Source organism: Polistes dominula, unplaced genomic scaffold (genome assembly GCF_049000335.1).
Source record: "Polistes dominula isolate Pdom_NZ unplaced genomic scaffold, Pdom_raw_medaka contig_16, whole genome shotgun sequence".
NCBI classification, from domain to species: Eukaryota; Metazoa; Arthropoda; class Insecta; order Hymenoptera; family Vespidae; genus Polistes; species Polistes dominula.
Window position 1 is genome coordinate 1,816,610 of NW_028301040.1, and position 19,596 is coordinate 1,836,205.

At 30.7% G+C, this 19,596-nt stretch overlaps 2 protein-coding genes across 14 annotated transcripts in view; one reads left to right on the forward strand and one right to left on the reverse strand.

Moving 5' to 3' along the window:
• Positions 1-5,578, forward strand: part of LOC107067202 (uncharacterized) — a 166,464-nt gene extending 160,886 nt beyond the window's left edge. For 2 of the 4 annotated variants that reach the window (XR_016177311.1, XR_001475833.2), the window contains 3 exons: positions 35-1,397; positions 1,495-1,606; positions 1,683-5,578. Coding sequence is in view for 2 of the 4 variants with exons in the window: in XM_089174641.1 (XP_089030767.1) it covers positions 35-1,397; positions 1,495-1,513 (1,382 nt within the window). In the remaining 2 variants the exon portion in view is untranslated. Of the gene's footprint in view, positions 1-34 lie in introns of all 4 variants that reach the window. The other 2 variants (XM_089174641.1, XM_015322497.2) reach the window with 2 other exon arrangements.
• Tet (tet methylcytosine dioxygenase-like) overlaps positions 3,537-19,596 on the reverse strand; it is a 95,121-nt gene continuing 79,061 nt past the window's right edge. For all 10 annotated transcript variants that reach the window (XM_089174627.1, XM_089174630.1, XM_089174633.1 and 7 more), the window contains 5 exons: positions 19,363-19,538; positions 18,889-19,242; positions 18,596-18,823; positions 18,368-18,522; positions 3,537-18,292 (listed from right to left, as the gene is read on the reverse strand). In XM_089174627.1, coding sequence (XP_089030753.1) covers positions 15,559-18,292; positions 18,368-18,522; positions 18,596-18,823; positions 18,889-19,242; positions 19,363-19,538 — 3,647 coding nt within the window. In that variant the 3' untranslated portion in view covers positions 3,537-15,558. The remainder of the gene's footprint in view (positions 18,293-18,367; positions 18,523-18,595; positions 18,824-18,888; positions 19,243-19,362; positions 19,539-19,596) is intronic.

Sequence of the window (19,596 nt, forward strand, 5' to 3'; positions counted from 1 at the left end):
CGAAAGTATAATAAACTTGTCCTACTTATTTCAGGTGGTGCCGATGAAAGAGATGAACTCTGTCCATCAATGTACAGTTTTCACAGTTCTTTGGAAGAAAAAAATCAACTCCTACATACGCTGACTACATATGGAATAGAAACGACCGTTGATCGAGCTAAAAAGAAAGACCGTATCAGGGAATGGATAGAAGCTAGTGCTATCGTAGAAGAGAATGAAGAGGACGAATCAGACATTAATGAATGCATAGATGTACAAGAGTTAGAGGATAAGGAACCAGTTTCTATGAGAGGTAGACATTTTCCAGAAATGCATCCACCAAAGAAAGAAACGTCTGAGATTAAAAGAAGAAAGAGACGAACAGATATGGTAACAAAAAGGCGTTCATCGGTTAAACCCGTTGAAAGGAAGATACCATTTGCTCCACAAGTTGCTGAAGAACGAGAAACCGTTGCTAGATTTGCTAGTTTTCCTAATGGCGACCCCAGCTTAGCAATGATCAAGAAAGAAGAACAAAACACTGAGCCTTTAGAACTAAATACTGGACAAGTTATCAATGGAAATAAGATGGGATTAAAAAATAATACGACTATTGATAATACAATATCTTCATCGGCCAATATTAATGATCAAATCATTGACGATTCTCAAAAAGACAACGGTACTACTTCAAGGGACAGTTCTGTGCCAACAACTAGTGGAAATCACGGTAGCAATGGTTCATCAATTGACGTCACTGTAGAAAGAACCTATTCAATACCTAGAAACAGTGCTGTCAATGGGAAAGCTCACGTTGAAATTCCTCAAACTCCAACGAGAAAGCATCGTGCAAAGACAACGCCTTATTCGGAGACTTCAACACGTACGAGTGAAACAAAGTTAAACGAATCAACGAAAAGAAGTCAATCTGTCAGTGCATTAACAACAACTCAATCAGAGAGATCGCCCTTAATTGATAACAAAATTGTTAAAGGTACAATTCAAAGGGTCTCGTCTATCGTTGACAAAGCTACAAATGATTTTGTTAAAAGAGTATCAGAGTCACCTACCTCTTTGACATCGTCAGATATTCAAAAGGATGTACAATCGACCGAACAAAAAGAAAAATTAACAATTGTACAAACAACGAATCCATTGTCAATGCCAATTGCATCTCATTTAGTGATGCAAAGTTTAAATGCTTTACAAAGTGTCAGTAATACTACATTACCTCCAGATGTTTTGCCATCACGTCCAACGGAAAAAATGTCATCAATGAAATCAAAGCAAACAACGTCGAATGTCAATACTTTCGTATCTGGTAAAGATGTTTACGAACACTATGGTATCGCACAAGGTGTTATCATTAAAACTGAAGCTCCTATTCATCGTGGTTCCATCGGTGGTAGCACTAGTAGGTCAGTTAGCAATTAAATTTCTTCGAATATTTTTAATATATATTTTTTCATTGACATTTTTGACATTAATATAATTACCTTCAAAAAAAAAAAAAAGATCGAAGCATTCTAAATAAGACATAAATGAAAAGTTTATCAACCTCATGTCGGTTCGTTTTTACAAACGATTATTTTGAGCCAATGGAAGTCCGACTTCGAAATGTAGAAAGGTAATTTATATTCATATACATGAAAGATAATTTTGACATACGTACTTCATTTTTATTTAATCATTGTACGTTTCAGATTCTACTTATTACATAATAATACCTGTCGGTTGGCTAAGACAGTAATATTATTAGCATGTTTTATGAAAAAGAAAATTACTTTCTTCAAATAGAATTTTTTTTTAACAACGAGAAATGTTATTAATCAAACGAAGGAAAGCTCTTGAAATAACGTCAATTTTATTATCAAAAAAGATGAGTATATTTGAATAATAATTATTTGTAAGTTTAATATGTCAGATATCTCGTTGTACATATATGATTGACAAATTTTAAATAGTCTTGTATAATGTTTTATTATTTTTTTTTTTTTTTTTTTAAGCATCTTTAGGAAACTCTTGTTATTAGATAAGAAAAAAAATAATGGTTTATTAATCAATTATATTCCTTATAGACTTTAATAATTTTAACTCTAGGCAAATGCTGTATACGAACCAATTATTTTCCACAAGAATAATAAGAGATATATATATATATATATTATATATAATATATATTATATAATGTATACAACCATTTTAATTTGGTAAAAAAGTTTGTTGCATAGAATCTTATCGTTTAGTTTTCAACAATGCGATAATAATTTGATTTTATTTAATTATTATACGACACAAGTACTAATAGCGATATAAAATAATATTGTGATTACAAATCAATTGCAATAAATGCAAAAAAAAAAGTCTTTTCTTTTAAAGACTATGGCGTACGAGGTATTCGAATAAATTTATAAAAAAAAAAAAAAGTTAGACACTTTTTTTACTCATAAAAGTTTCTTGTATTTTTCATTTCTGCCTTATGTATATTCACAAAGGACAATTACAACTGGCTTATAATATAATCTCACCTAAATCTACTCTTATCTCAATAATAATCATCCTTAATAATAATTTTAGCTTAATTTATATAACTTATATTTATTACTTGTAGCTATAATCTAAGCAGACTAATTATAAGCTTTTTTTTTTTTTTTTCTTTAACTCTCTTCTTCACTTGCGTAGTTTTCACAGTTTTTATTTTCCAACAATATTACGGAACGAAAGCTTTAAAATTTTTTCCCGTGTCAATATCATTATCATTATCATTATCATTATCATTATCATTATCATTATCATTACCATTACTCGTTACTACTATCATTATCTCATTATTATATTTATTATTATTATTATTATTATTAATATTATTATTACTATTATTATTTATTAAATATTATTATTATTATTATTATTATTATTATTATTATTATTTATTATTATTATTATTATTCATTATTATTTTTTATTTTTATTATTTGTTTATTTTATCATTGAATAGAGTCTTTCTTTTAATTGCTTCGGAGTTCCTTTCGCATCGATTTTCGTTTTGGCCTATCGTTTTGGCGAATGGAACGCATCAAAAAATTATTTTGTATATTTATTTATTTATTCATTTATTTATTTATTTATTTATTTATTCATTTTCTTTTTTTTTCTTTTTTTTTATTAGAAAAATTACAGCTTAACTTACGATTATTTACGTACACGTCATTCAATATATTAGATTTTTTTTCTTTCCATTTTTTTTTATCTCGCATAAATAAATATTTATAAATACATTTGATTTCGGCGCGTTAGCGCGGTCAACCACCTGACAGACTCAACATTTAATAAGATTTCATTTAATTATTTGTATCTTTATATTATTTTCATTTCTCACGTTTTAAAACAAACAAACGAACAAACAAAAAATATATATATATATATATTTATATATATTTATAGAAAGAGTGCTCGCATTTTACTTCGATCGATCCATGAATCCTAATTGAGGGAAGATTATTCGAAGACGATCGATCGATAAACAATTACGATGTATCGATTGAATCATTCATTCATTTTATTTTATTTTTTTTTTTTTTTTTTTTTTTTACAATTAAATGAAGAATTATCATTTATTTATTTATTTATATATTTATTTCAAGTTACGACGAATTCAAGGATCGATTATAATACGAACGGGCGTGGTCTGTCAAAAGTCTACCATCGCTTTTCTCACGCCGAAAAGAAAAAGTTTAATTTCGATTTAAAATTTCTCTTCGCGATTTTAATCTTTTATTCGTTTTGTCCAAAAATATATGTACATATATAATTGGTGTATACATAACATTTTATGTGTAATGCCCTGTGGCTGACACACAGGGAATAATCTTCATTTTTTTTTACCTCCCTTTTTTAATTTGTATTTTTTTTTTTTTTAAATTCTTTTTTTATTTTAATCCTCTTTAAATATAATACCCAAATGCAAAAATGGTGAGTTTCAAACAGTACATTTTGCTAATTAGAAATACCTTCCCTTTTTACAATTCATTTATATTTGCATATTTTTTTTTTTTTTTCATTTATTTTCTTTTTCGTGTTTTTTTATTTTTTTTTTTTTTTTTTTTTATTTTCCTTTTATTATATTCGTTCAAACAAACATATATCTCACAATTTTTGCATCTCAGGTATTTGGACAATGCAACACTGACGTGTGTCCATATTTTATTATACTATTGTTTATTTATCTTTTCAAACTCTGTTTTATACTGTAAACTACAAATATTGTTTTCTTTTTCTTTCTTTTTTAATTCTCATTCGTTCTTCTTCTTCTTCTTCTATTGTATTATTTTGCTTTTCTTCATCATAAGGCGAACAAGTGTGTGTGTCTTTAATTTCTTTTTTTTTTTTTTTTTTTTTTTTTAATTTAATTTCTCGGGTTTTTTTAATTTGTTTTTTTACATTTTTCTTTCTTTTCCTTTTTTTTTTTTTTTCTTTTCTTTTTAATGAATATTTGTTATTTTATTTTACGAGACATATACATCGAGTTTTCTTCTTCTTTTTTTTTTTTTTTTTCATTTTCCCCTTTTTCTGTTTCGCTATTACACTTACATACGTTTTCTCTACAAACTATCGCAAAAATTTCTCATTCCTCTTATAACTTCGCATGTTTTTTAGTTTTTTCTTCTTTTTTTTTTTTTCTTTTTTTTTTGTTAGGACTTTTTTCGTAAGATTTTTTCGTAAAAAACAAAGTGGCTTCTTTTTGGCATTGGAAGATAAAATACATTTATCAACTTTTCTTTTTTTGTTCTTTTTCTATTTTCTTTTCCCCCCTACTCGCGCATTTGAAAAGTTCCTTCCAACAAATATTAACTTTTTTTTTATCTTTTTTTTTTTTTTTTAATCTCTTTAATAATGTTTAAATGATTCGCAACATCACCCTCTCATCGTTTCCATTTTAATTTTTATTGTTACATGTGTTTGCGTACGAATGCGACGTGTATGTGTATGTTAAACAATTCATCGTGACTTTCTTATATACTTTATACGTTTATTATTACAAATATTTTTAATCTCTAATTATTACCTTTAATACTATTTTGGCATCGTCGCATTTCAATTTCAAGTTTTCATTTTACTATAAAGAATTAACTTTGCAATTCTTTTAAGGAAAACGTTTCCTCTTTTTCTTTTTTTCTTTTCATATTTTATTTTTAATTTTTTTTTTTTTTCTTAATTTTTACGTGTGTGTACACATGTATATCCATTTTTATATGTGTGTGTTTGTTAGTTTTTTCTTCTATGTAAAAACGCATGTGAGTATGTATACACGTTGTGTATAAATATGTGTGTGTGCAAATATTATTTTTCTTTTGTGTGTAAAACCTGTAACAGGTGGAAGCAGCTGTTACATCGCAACGTTTGCGCGTCACGACAGGACGATAAAGTTAACTTTTATTTTTGTTTGTTTATACATTTACACCATTTGGAAGTCTTCAAAATGTAAGAGGAGATTTCACTTTATAAAACGACAAAATATTTTAATATGAAATTAGATTATAAGACATCTCTCTTTGTTAGTTTCATAATTGAAGAACAAACAAACAAACAAACAAACAAACAAACAAAAACAAAAGAAAAAACATTTCTTTCACATAATTTATCCAATATAATTGTTACATCATAGCTGTTTTTTTTTTTGTTTAAAAATATATATATATATATATATATAGAGATACTAGGGGTGCCCCGGCCACGCGTTGTTGTGGCTAATAAATATATAGATAGATCTGAATCTACGCACATAACATTTGTCTTCTTTTTCTCTTTTTTTCTTAATATCGAACCAACTGCGCATGAGCGGTAACATAAGATCACCACTTACTTCACATCATATAATTTTACATTGTCTGAATATACGCACATATCATTTGTCTTTTTTTTGTTCTCTTTTTTTCTTAATATCCATTTAAAGGAAAAAATAATTATGGTGGGTCACCCTTATCACTCAGGGATATAAAAAATATACGAAAAACTATTCTCATACCTAACGAATGTACACACAAAAATTTCATATAAATCGGTCAAGTCGTTTCGGAGAATAAAAATAACAAACACTGTGACAGGGAAATTTGATAGAGATAAAAAAAGATAGATATATGTATATACACACACACACGTTGATCATAATAAAAAATAAACAATTACAAAAAATACAAATTATTCGAAGCCTCTTTTTGTAAATAGAGAAATAAATAATTGAAATAAATGCAAGGGCGTACTCTATCGTAGGCACGAGGATCAAAGGAACGATTAATTATTATTTTATAGCTAATTTAATACGTTCCTCGTGTCCTACCATCACGTTTTATTCATTCGTCATATTTTAATTACGTTTTCTTTTGTCATCTTTGTTTTACATTCATATACTGCAAGACTGCCTGAGCGTTTTGGAAGTTTTTGAAAGACCTATTATAAAATATTCATCGAGATAAATTACAGATTATTATACGAAGCAAAGATTAAATATTTCATTGTTATAGTTTTTAAAAGAAGTGTCAATAATTGTGCTCTCGTTTTACGGATCCACTGTGTTCGGTCCTTATGTTAAAAAAAAAAAAAAATAAAAAACCTAAAAACAATATATATATACATATATGTGGGACGAGCGACTCCATGCCAAACGAGTTCGAATCCCGGTCCAATTTTTTTCACAAATCTTACACATGGGGGCCCCTCTGGGATGGAGGGTCTGCTTCGTAACACGTTCCACAATTTCTCATCTTTGTGAGAAAAAAATTAAAGACGAAAGTTGATAACAAAAGACGAAGTTGAAAGTTGATGAGTTAAGACAAAGAACACGAAAGTTGAAGTTGGTGGCGAAGGACGCCACAAAAAGAGAAGATAAAAGTTGGGTGGCATAACATTCGGAGTTGAATGTTGTTAAAAGGGAGGTGGAATGTGGGACGAACGCCTCCATGCCAAACTTATTGGGCATTCGTGAGAAGGATTGGTCGTTGGGCCCTAGATAGATCAATTGAAGAATGCGAAAGATTCCGTGATTCGAGTCGCGGTCCAATTTTTTTTCACGAATCCCACATATATATATATCATTTGGAACGAAAATCGAAATTCTTACAAAAGGAAATATATATATATATATATTTTGTACGACAAATTTTCGTAGGATTATTTTGTTTAAAAAAAACTCGGCGCCGAATACCGAGAAGGAACGTGCATCGTGACTTTGCGAGCATCCATGTTATTACGATAATTATTTTCTTGCTTTCTTTGTCCTTTTTTTTTTATTCTTCATTTACTTTTTTTTCTTTTTTTTTCTTCTTCTTTGTTTCTTTGTATATGTACGTGTGTGCGTGTGTGTAATTAATCTATCACCCCATTGCACGATTCATACCGGGTTTCATGCTGAAAATATTTTTCAATCTCCCACATAACACGAAAGAGGTTTTGAAATCTTTCAGCGAAAGTTTTCGTTAAATATTTCCAAAAAAAAAAATCTTTCATAAAACTTACTGGCATCATTCTAAAATATTGTGAAAAAAGATTCTCAAAAAAAAAAAAGATTTTACAAAAATATTTTTAAAACACTTCTAAAATAAATATTTTACTGATAGAGCAATGAAAATGTTTACAAAATATTTCTATGAAACCTTGCAGAAATCTTGCAAAAAGATTTTTTTAGTAATCTTTTGCAAGTTTCTATAAACGCGGACATTTTCACCTTGTAGAAAGATTTTTTAAGAAACCTTTTTGGAAAGACTACAAGCTTTCCAAGAAATGTTTTACAAAGATTTTACAAAGTTTTTATGTTATGTGAGCTCCTCCTATCTCTCTTTCATATTATCTATTTTGTTTTAAATCTTTAGTTTTGTTCTCGCAATAGAAAAACACACTCCACACCCAACACCTTCCCATAACTCGCCCAACCAAACCCCTATAATCACCCTCTCTGTTCCTAAATTCTTATTTTCATTCTTTGCGTCTCATGCAACGTTTTTTTTTTTCTTTTTTATGATATGCATTGTAATCTCAAGATAAAGGGTTTATTATTTTATTTTATTTCTCTTCACTGTATTTTTATTTTCTCTATCTCTTTCTCTCTCGTTCTCTCTCTCTCTCTCTCTCTCTCTTTCTCTCTACTATAACATTTGACGTTTATAAACGGTAGCAAAATATAATATAGTTCAACTAGAGTTAAGAGTGAAAAGTACTCGCGGCATTCATTATTACAACACACACGAGTATATCACGTATACACGATCTCTTAAACTCTTTATTATTATTATTATTATTATTATTATTATTATTATTATTATTATTATTATTATTATTATTATTATTATTATTACTATTATTATTATTTAGTGCGTCTTTGCGTTTTAAATATTCTTCTCTCTTATTTACGAAAATACATTGGTGACAAAGATTAAAAAGGATGAAGAAGGTCCAAAAGTCAGACGCGATGCACTTCCTGTGTTTGTGAAGATATCGGCTATATAATTGTTATTATATATATATATATATATATATATACACATAAATATATATATGTGTACTTTTTCATATTCATCTTTTTGTTTTTGTTTGTCTTTTTTTTCACCCCCCACCCCCCTATGTCTTTTCTTTTCTTTTAAATCAGCGTGCGACAATAACAGTTTATTTATTTGAAAGACTATATAATAATCGTTAAATTAAAAAAAAAAAGAAAACAACACAACAACAACAACAGAAAGGAAGAAGAAAACAAAATAAAATAAAAAAGAAAGATAAAGAAAGACGAGACAATTCAAGTTAATTGTGAAAAATGGTAATGCGATGATAATGCACTTGATTGTTGTTAAAGTTTTTCGTTCAACTTTGTAATTCTTTTTTTTTTTATACTTTTTCGAGAAAAAAAAAAAAAGAAAAAAAACTTAGATAATAAATAATAGATTAAATTATATTATGTTACTAATGATTATTATTATTATTATTATTATGATTATTATTATTATTAATTTTCGATCGTTTATATAATTATTATAATATGCGTTATTATTTTGAACGATAAATATATTAATGATTCTTATAATACTCCAACGCGAGCGTGGGGTAGATTTTTCCAAATCTCCATTTTGCTTACCCTTTTCATTTCAATTTTGACTCTCCTATGAATATCTACTTAATTTTCTTTTTTCTTTTTTTTTTTTTACTCTTTTTTTTTTTTTTGTCTTACGCTTTTTCTCACAACACGGTCTTACGTTTTCTAACAGATCAGGACGTTCTTACATCATACATTATTGTTATTTATATAATATTGTGTTCTTATTGATGACTCGGTTTATCCAATTTGTTTATTCCACTCATAGGGAGGGGGGGGGTGAGGGGCGGCTTTCTTTCCCCCTCCCCAATCAAGTATGAACAGGTTTTCTTATTTATGTTGGTTAATTCAGAAATCTTTTCACTATCAAGTAAGTTTCAATTATTGTTACTTTTTGTATATTTTTTTTTGTATTTGTTTACCATTATTCTTCTTCTTATTATTATTATTATTATTATTATTATTATTAATATTATTAAAATTATTATGATTATTATGATTATTATTCCTTCTTTTACTATACTCACTCTAACCTCCCACTACCTTTTATACTTCACTCCTTTTTCACCTCTACTTCTAACCAATTTCCACTCCTATTATCTCTTTCCATTAAGCCCTTTTTTCCACCTCACTTTCCTCTATTTTTCCCCTTTATTAATCACCGTTACACTTATTCAAACTATATTTTCTCACACTACACCCACGCACGCTGTTTTCCCTTCAAGTGATCGACGCGCGTCCCTATTATGATTATTATTATTAATATTATTAAAATTATTATGATTATTATTATTAAAATTATTAAAATTATTATGATTATGATTATGATGATTATTATTATTATTAATATTATTAATATTATTATTATTATCATTATTATTATCATCATTATTATTATTATTTTTTTTTTTTATTATATTATTATTTACTAATGAATAAGTTATCAATTATGATTATTATGTTTTTTATTGTTATTATTATTATTATTATTATTTTTATTAATAATAATATATATTTATATATAATTATATATTAATAGTATTATATAATTATATATATCCATATATAATAAAATTTATTATTATTATTATTATTATTACTATTATTATTATTTATAATTATTGTAAATATCGTTTGCAGGTAATTAGTAATCTAAAATTGTTACGCAAACTTCTTTATGCATTATCGAGCAGAGAATTCGCGACGACAATGATTAATAAATAAATAAGTAAAATTTTGCGACACACAATAATTTTTGCGTAAACACCGATGTGATCATTCGCTCTTTAGCCCTGTTTCTCTTTCTTTCTCTTATTCAGATTCATCCACTCATCATCTCTCTCACTCTCTCTCACTCACTCTCTCTTTCTCTCTCTCTCTCTTTCTCGCTTTCTGTCTTTCGCTCATTCTTTCATACACTTACACGCTCGTAAACACAATATCTTAGCTTGCATATGTAATATTATTAATATATAATCTTATTCGCTAAAAATAAAGCAGTCAAATGATTATAAATTTCTATTAGGAGACATGGGCATTTTGAAATCGCTACTAACACAGTCGCCTAATATTTATAAAGGCCGAACTATAACTAATACTTTATTTATTTATTTATTTTTTTTTATTTTTTTTTGAGGGGAACTAAATTATTGCTTACCAGCAAATTTTGATTAGAAATGATAATAAAATAAACTACAAAATAAAATAAAATTAAAAAAAAAAAAAACACGGAAATCAAATAAAAAAGTTAAAATTATCTTTAGATAAATGTAACAAATGTAACTTACGACTTTTATTTCGTATACACTATTATAACACATTAAGCGTGTAAGAACATAGAAAAAATGTCAGATTTGAAAGAATAGTTTGGAAAAAGAAATTTTGACAAGAAAATATTTTTAATTGTTTTCAAACCATACCATTAGTGTTTTGTTATTTTCATAAATAATATTAATTAACGTGTAAATTATTATTCATACAAGTCAATAAAGAAGTTTAGCAAAATTTCTCAAACGATAAACATAAGAAGAAACTCGCGTAAAAATGGTACCGGCGCTTAATGTGTTAAAAAGAGAAGGAGGGACAAGACAATTGTTGAGAGGGAAGGAGGAATTAATAGATAATATTACAAATACCGATATTTTTCTATATAAAATTTACGTCAGAGGGTTCTTGGACGCAAAAAAAAAAAAAAAAATATTGCAATCGGAATAGTCAAGGTTTGAAAGGAAATGTCAAAAAATCACAAAAAAAATCACCAAAAAAAATCACAAAAACTAAGAGAAAAGAAAAACAAGAGAAGAAAAACAACCTAAAAAATAAAAACCAACGTAAATTATCAAAGATTTGATAACGCCATATCTGCATGTCATTATCGTATTAAATGATTGTTAGGAAAAAATGCTTTGTACTCAGCCGACCCGAAGGACGATTGGTTAGTATTTTTAATAATCCCGCGCGCCTTTTCTCTAATCAAACTATTTCCCACATTTTTCTCACGACTTAATTAATGAACAGCTACAGGTGCAAACGCGTGCATACAAATAAATATGAATATATGTATAGAATAATAACAAGCGCAATTTACAAAGGGCTATAAAGAGAAAAACGGAGAATATTTATCGTTTAATTAGTTATTTTAAGACTTGAGATCATTTCTTTCGTGTTTGTGTATGCGTGTTGTACGTGTAGCAACATTTTCTTTTTCATTTTCTTCTAACTTTCTGTTTTTCTTTCTCTCTCTCTCTCTCTCTCTCTCTCTCTCTCTCTCTTTCTTTCTTTCTCTCTCTCTTTCAATGATGCATTTATATAAGTGCATATATGTATTTCTGTAAATGTGCATATATGTGTATATGTGTTGTGTGTAACACGAACACTTCTGGAAAAATACTTAGCAATGGTGGTATATTGATGATGATAGTATACAATTATTGTGCAATCTCTCTCTCTCTCTCTCTCTCTCTCTCTCTCTCTCTCTCTTTCTCTCTCTCTCTTATGGCTTTCACGAAAAATATTGTTCATAACTAAGATATTAAGCCTACTTTTTTGTATTTTCTTCATTTTCATATATATATATATATATTATATACAGGGTTGGGCAATAACTATTAGCACCACAGATATCTTCGAAACTATAAGGTTCACAGAAATATTTGCTGAAATAAAATTGCACAGTACGAAAAGGGCCATCCGATAGGGATAATAGTTTTTTTGCAGGTAGAGGTACTTTGGACATTTGAAGGTCACCTCCATTTTTTCAAATGGATCGGTATGTTCGCTTTTATGTACTTTCTATGACCTTCAATGACCTTATGTGATAGGTCGTTGAACTCGTTTTAAGCTCCTCTATCATGATACAGAAACAAAAACATAACGATCCATTTGAAAAAATGGAGGTGACCTTCAAATGTCCAAAGTACCTCCACCTGCAAAAAAAACTATTATCGCTATCGGATGGATCGCTTTTCGTACTGTGCAATTTTATTTCAGCAAATATTTCTGTGAACCTTATAGTTTCGAAGATATCTGTGGTGTTAATAGTTATTGCCCAACCCTGTATATGTGTGTGTATGTATGTATATGTACGGATTGTTTTAATATTCCGAAACGTTTCACTGGACGAGTATAGGTCATATCAATTGGAACACGTGGCATCGATCGTAAATATGTAAAATAATTAGTCGGATAATCATGCGCGAAAATGGAACGTTTCAAAAAATGTATATTATTAATAGTAATAGTTTACTGTTTTCATTATTTTTTGTTTTTTTTTTGTTTTCGTCATTTTCGTTCATGAAAAAGAATGCTTTAAAATTTGTCACGAACTCGCGTGATAATTGGATTTTATTTATTATTATTTTATTGTTTCATACTCACTTTCTCTAGGCTTGGACTAGGTAAGAAAAATTACGCGATGCTATATTACCAATACGAAACCTATTTGACGATGATCCTTTTTCGTTTGTTCGCACAGAAAAACGCGTTATCTTTTTTGTGTGTGTGTTTTTTTTTGTTTTTGTTTTTGTTTTTGTTTTTGTCTTTTTCTTATTGTTTTTGTTCTTTTTTTCTCTTTTTTTTTTTTATTTCAAGCGTGTACAGTCGAATATACTAAATACTTTTTACCCTTTTGTTTTTTTGTTTTTTTTGCTTTATTTTTATTCGTATTTTGTATTTTTTTTTCTTTTCGTTCTTTTTTCTTTACCTTTATTTCTGATTTTATTCTTAAGATCTATCGTATCAAAGTCCGAGCACCTTAATGGGGGATATACATTTTGAAAAAAAAAAAAAATCGATTTTTTCTTTTTTTTTGTTGCATTTTCTAAAAGTATATCATTTCGAAAGTATTCTATCAAAATTTCATAAAGATGTGACCTTTACTTATGGAGATATTGTAGACGAAAGAAATAATATGTAATTCTTTCTTTAATTTATCTCCTGTTTTTCCTATCCTAGTTCCATCTCCTAGTTTTTCTCGAAACTACATTTTCAAAATCGGTGAGTAAGAAATCTCACGAACGGATTAACCGATTGCTTTCAAATTTTAATCAGTTATTAAAAGCATAATAGAGAACAGATTGAACGATCGGTTTTTTTATTTTTAATTAATATATATATTTTTTTTTTAAGCCGATAAATAGGCGTTTTTTTTTTTTTGATGAAAAAAACAGAACTTTTTTTTCAAAAGTGCGCCATTTTGTTAAAAACTAATATTTTGGAAAAGTTGATCGTTCAATTTGTTAAGACACATCTATACAAGGTATTTGCATTGATTTTGTTTATTTCAGATGATCCAGTAAAGAGATTCTTTACTCACCGCAAACCACCCTTTTTTTTTTTGGAAATCACGTAGATTGGTTATGACTCGGTTGTATCACAATATTTTTACATCCAACTGTATTAATTCTTGTTTCAAAAGTGCGCCATTTTGTTAAAAACTAATATTTTGGAAAAGTTGATCGTTCAATTTGTTAAGACACATCTATACAAGGTATTTGCATTGATTTTGTTTATTGCAGATGATCCAGTAAAGAGATTCTTTACTCACCGCAAACCACCTTTTTTTTTTTGGACATCACGTAGATTGGTTATGACTCGGTTGTATCACAATATTTTTACATCCAACTGTATTAACTCCAAACATGTATATTTTGAACTAAAGATTATTCGTCAAAAAATATAAAGCAAGTTTTCCAAAAAAAAAGCGTAAAAAAAGCGTTTTGTTCGAACCTCTAAAGGTATATCCCCCTTAAATCATCAAGTTTAATCGTTATTATTTTAAAAACGCGTTTCGAGTTCACAATTCTCGCATTTGCGATATTATTACACATTCATAACTTTCATTTTGTTCGTCCCTACATTTTGTTAAATTATGACAATTAAAACTTTTTCGAATATTTTCCTATTTCGATAATCTTACTGGATATATCCCATGTATCTTTCTTTTTCTCTTTTTTTTTTACTCTCTCTCTCTCTCTCTCTCTCTCTGTCTAAAACACTCTCTTTACATCTTTTATCTACACATGTCTCACTTGCCTTTTTCATAAACTATCATCATCCGTCTCGTGCGCGCGTTATTTTTAATGATTATTTCATTTGTTTCTTTTAACACGTAATAATCTTACCCGTGAGTCTAACAAAAGTTTCGTATAAAAAAAGGAAGCCCCAAAAAAAGGTGGGGAGATCACGCAATGGACGCCCTTATAATTGTCGTTCGTCAGCATCTACTTTTTTTCTGTTCTTTCGTTATTATTATTTACCCCCTTTTCTTCATTTTTTGTTTGTTTTTTTTTTGTTTTATTTTTTTTCTGTTTTTTTTTTCTGTTCTTTCGTTATTATTATTTACCCCCTTTTCTTCATTTTTTGTTTTTTTTTATTTTTCGTGTTTCTTCTTTTTTTTTTTTTTTGTATCGCGCACAAAACGTATGATAGAAAAATGGCAGTGCAATTGGTTTTTTTTTTTGTTTTGTTTCTCCTTCGATAAAGAACTAACTCCAATATTATTAGAATAATGCGCCCTAAAATATATATTTGAAAGATTCTCGCTCTTTTTTTTTTTTTTTTTTTTTTTTAATTAATTAATTAATTTTAAAGTCTTCCCGTTATAAGGTATCTTTTACACAGGGAACAAAAAAATAATGTATTTTATATGTAAGTCTAAAACGGGTTTTGGAAATGAGTTGATACCGATTCATGTTCTTGCTTGGCAGATCTTTCATTTCGTCACTCTATACTTATTTCTCTCTCCGCCCTCCTTTCTCTCTCTCTCTCTCTCTCTCTCTCTCTCTATCTCTCATACGGTATCTATCGCTTTCGTTCGGTTCAACTCTGTATGGATCGTTCCTATTTTTAATGCCGGTCAGGCACACCTCATCAATATGGCTGTACGAACAAATGATCCCTCCTAATTTCTTCGCTGTATCCGGATTTTGTTAAATTATTCGTTCAAATCCCGGTACGATTCGCAATCACGGCCGATTGGAATCGTACCTACCGCTGATGGCTCATCCAATTGCTCCTCCTTCTTGATACGGACCTGTTATCATACACGGATGCATCGGAAAAAGTGTTGTCCAAGTCATGGTGGTATAAGTTGGTGATCTCATCATAAATTGTGAATTTGGTACTGTAGATATATGAGGAAGTGGTGGTAGTTTCTCGTTACTCGCTGAACTAGCTGCTGGACTAGTAACTGCTGTAGATACCAATGGTGATGTATTCGACGTGCTGGTAGTAGTTGTCGTTACAACACCTAATTTTCTCAATCTCATTTTCTCTTCCCATTCGTCCCAACCGTGTCTCGGTCTGTTTAAATTACGATGTTGATAAAATACTAAACTGATCCTAGTCGGATTAAGACGATTGGGTTTCTTCAAGGCCGTTGTTGCGTGCATCTCGTGTTTTGCACATTCGAATAAAACACTACCATGACCTAAAGCTATAGCAACTCCTCCCATTTGCGGATCTTTGAAGCACTCCTCGTTGTCGGAATAATCGGCTACCTCGCCAAGCGGTTCAGCTTTAGGTGGTGGCTCGGGCAGTACCGGGAAGTAAGGTGGAGGTCCATAAATATCCCAACGAGAGGTTTCCCATCTTGGCCAACCTGCATTTAAACTCTGATATGGTGGTATACTTTGATACGGATATTGCGGAGAATGGAAGCAGGCATCCCTTTTAGGTTGTTGATAAAATTGCGGAGGATATTGCGGAGCTTGTGGATGATAAGGTTGATGATAATTATAACCTTCCCAAGTATTTGGGTACGGTTTATCAAAAACTGGATATGTAGGATAACCGTACTGTGGAAATGCGTGAGGATGACCCAAACTCGACATAGCATGCAAATCTTGAACTTGTTTCATTTCTTCTGCCCAAGCCAGTGAACTTGTATTCGAATTAACGATCTCTTGTCTTCCATCGTGAAACCCTTCTCTTATTTTATCATCGTGCCAATCTGTTCGTTTCTGATGGTTCTGATTTGGTACGCATGTTTGTACGCCATTGCTTAAACTGTCAGCAAAAGTATTATTTCTTGTTGGTTCCTGTGGCTTCAAAAATGTTCTTGCAAATGTGTTTGGATAAGCATTATTATCAGTTGACAGATGTTGATTTGATGTTGTTCTCGAAGGTGGCCTTCCTTTGGGTATACGGAAAGGAGATGGTTCAGTTTGCGTTTCCCAACAAGTTTGTTTTGATTGATCAGTATTTGGTAATCTTTCAGGCCAAGTTGGATTTTTCTGATGAGCCGTTTGATGATTTATTTTCTCCGCCATATTTTGATGCTCGTTAAAGAGGGTTTGATGCTCCATCGGTTTGGAAGATTCGGAAGACCATAAATTAAACATATTCCAACTGCTTCCATAACCTCCTTGTTCCGAAGATACGGTTGGGAATTGAGGTGTTGCTGGAGTTTTTAAATCCGGTTGTCTTTGCAAACGACCGAAATACCTTTTTTGATCGCTTGAACTCAAAAGTCCTTGTACATCACTTTGCTGATCAGGAATAGATGGAAGATTTAAAGAACCTTGAAGGAGGAAATCTGGATTCGTAGCACCAAGTGATTTGTGACTATTACCATCCATACAGGAAGTACCACTATATCCAGGAAAAACGTCTCCTAAATTAGAATCGGTATGTTGATTTTGATATGTAGCATTTCTTCCTAGTTGAACGGATTGCGAAAGATAATGACTTTGTACTCTCGATGAAAAGGATGGCTCGGCTTGTGATTTTGGTAACATAAATCTTGTAGTATTCTGTGATTCTAAATAAGTCTGTGGCAATGCACCAGAGTATTTTTGTTGACTAGCATCTTGTCTCATTCTAGTTTGATTGTCCATGGTATTTTGTCCAACATGACGAATGTTATTAGCATTCGTTTGTGACTGATGAATTCGTGATTGTAAATTTTTTTGCATAACATCTAAATGAGTTGGTGAATGAAAGTATCCTGCTCTTGGAGACGCGTTATTTTGTCTGGCATCAAAAATATGTTGATAGCTTCTCGTAGAAGATGCATGATTGTAACTACCGTCGGGTGTTGTGGGATATCCGGAACTTCTTGGGGAAGCCATTCTTGGATCCTGTGGCGTTGATGGACATCCTCTTGGTGACATGGCATAAGTTGCTTCACCGGGTGTACAAGGATGAGAACTTCTTGGAGAAATAGGATGACCTCTTGGCGAATGACTGTAAGTACCTCTTGGCGAATCCATTGTGGAATTTGGTAAATTTCTTGAACCTGGTCTATGATCTTCTTGCGAAACTGTACTTCGTGGTCTGATGTCATCCAGACTTGTGCTATCAGGATCTACTTTAGTATCTCTTTCTAAACCACCAAAGGCATATTCTCCCCAAGGATTTAACCAATTATTTTTTCTTTGATCCAACCAACCATTTCGGCTCCATTGTTGGTCACTCTGATAACCCCAACCTTGATACATAGATACTGGACTATCGAGGACAGTTGACGACACCTGAGAACTTTGTAATTGCGCATCCATACCTTCGAACATTGAAGCCATTTCTAAAGATAATTGTGTATCTCTTGCTGGAGTTCTGGACAAATCGTGATGATTTACTGCACGACTAGCTTCTATTATTTTATCGGACGTATTAGTGTGCCTTTGTATTTCTTTTTTATTAGCTGCAGTATCAGGTTCCTCGTCTTTCCTTTTCTTCCCATGCCGACGACAAGGTTGAAGAGGAACAGATCGAACTCTGACCTCACAGGGATATCTGTTAAGATGATCATTTTTTTAAATAATTCTACCGTTCATTATCTATACCCTTAATGCAACGAAAGTTACTTACTTATTTAAAACTTCTAAGGCCCCGGAACGAACTTTCTCTTCTTGTCCTTCTTTTGAACCAAATTCGTCTGTATCATCCATGATGTATAGAGGAAGTACATGTAGCTGTTCATCTTCAGGTTTCGCCAATGTTCGATGTTTTGTAAGACTTACTACCTATAAATTTAGTTCATTTTAGATAAGCGTATTAGAGCTAAAATAGAAAACATTACAACCGCGCTTGACATACCACAGTGCATCCGTTGTTCATATTATGGAGGTCTCGATGAGAATGAGCACAGAAATCGATGCAAGCTGTTACACCAGAAAAAGGTCTACCAGGTTTAAATCCTAACCGACACTCGCTTGCTTCTCGTTCGAATTGCGTTTGATTATTAAATGCTTCCGGTGCAAGACTCAAATATAAGGGTGACAAAAGTGTAGCCAAAACGTGCATCCTCTCTTCAACTTCTTGCTCCTGAATAAAAATCATTGATATCATGTGTACCCAAAAAAAGGACAGCTTTTATTAAATTATCTTACCTCAGATCGAACGGATAATCGAAATTTTCGTACAGTTTTGCTTCTTGCATATTTACAACCATTATAATACATAGACCAAGAACATCCGAAAGAAAAGCTCGCTCCACAGGTATCAGGATCGAGTCCTTGACAAGCACAGGTTCTCGGTTCATTAGTACCACATCTTCTGGTCGTCGGAAGACCAAAACGATTTAATTTGTGACTCAAAAGGGAGTAAATTCGATCAGCCTCATGGGTTGGAACACCTTCCCAAGCAACCATTGCTACAACGATCCACGCTGTAGCACATTTATGACCTTGTCGATGTTTCACTATAGAAAGGATCTTCTCGTCGATGCCAGATCGTCGTATTATCTAGTGAATCACTGATATTATAATCCCATCACCACAGTATAATTTAGGTCGATTTGTAATAGTAAACTAATATCATAGATCTCTTATTAACAACACAAAATATCATTCAAGTTGACTTACCCATTTAGCCATTGGACAGCCTTGAGTGGTCTTGCCTTCCTTCCCAGTATAGACGACCTTCTCGAACCTTATTGCATTTCCCTTTAGCCCAGTTCTTCTTTCAAGATCGTTCCGAAGATCAGACAGACTTGCAGCCGCTCCGAGATGAGTGTAGTATGAGCCGGGTTCAGGCGGACCTTGTAGTTGAACCTCATTTTATTTACGAAACCGACGTTTCAACGAAAGCAAGCAACA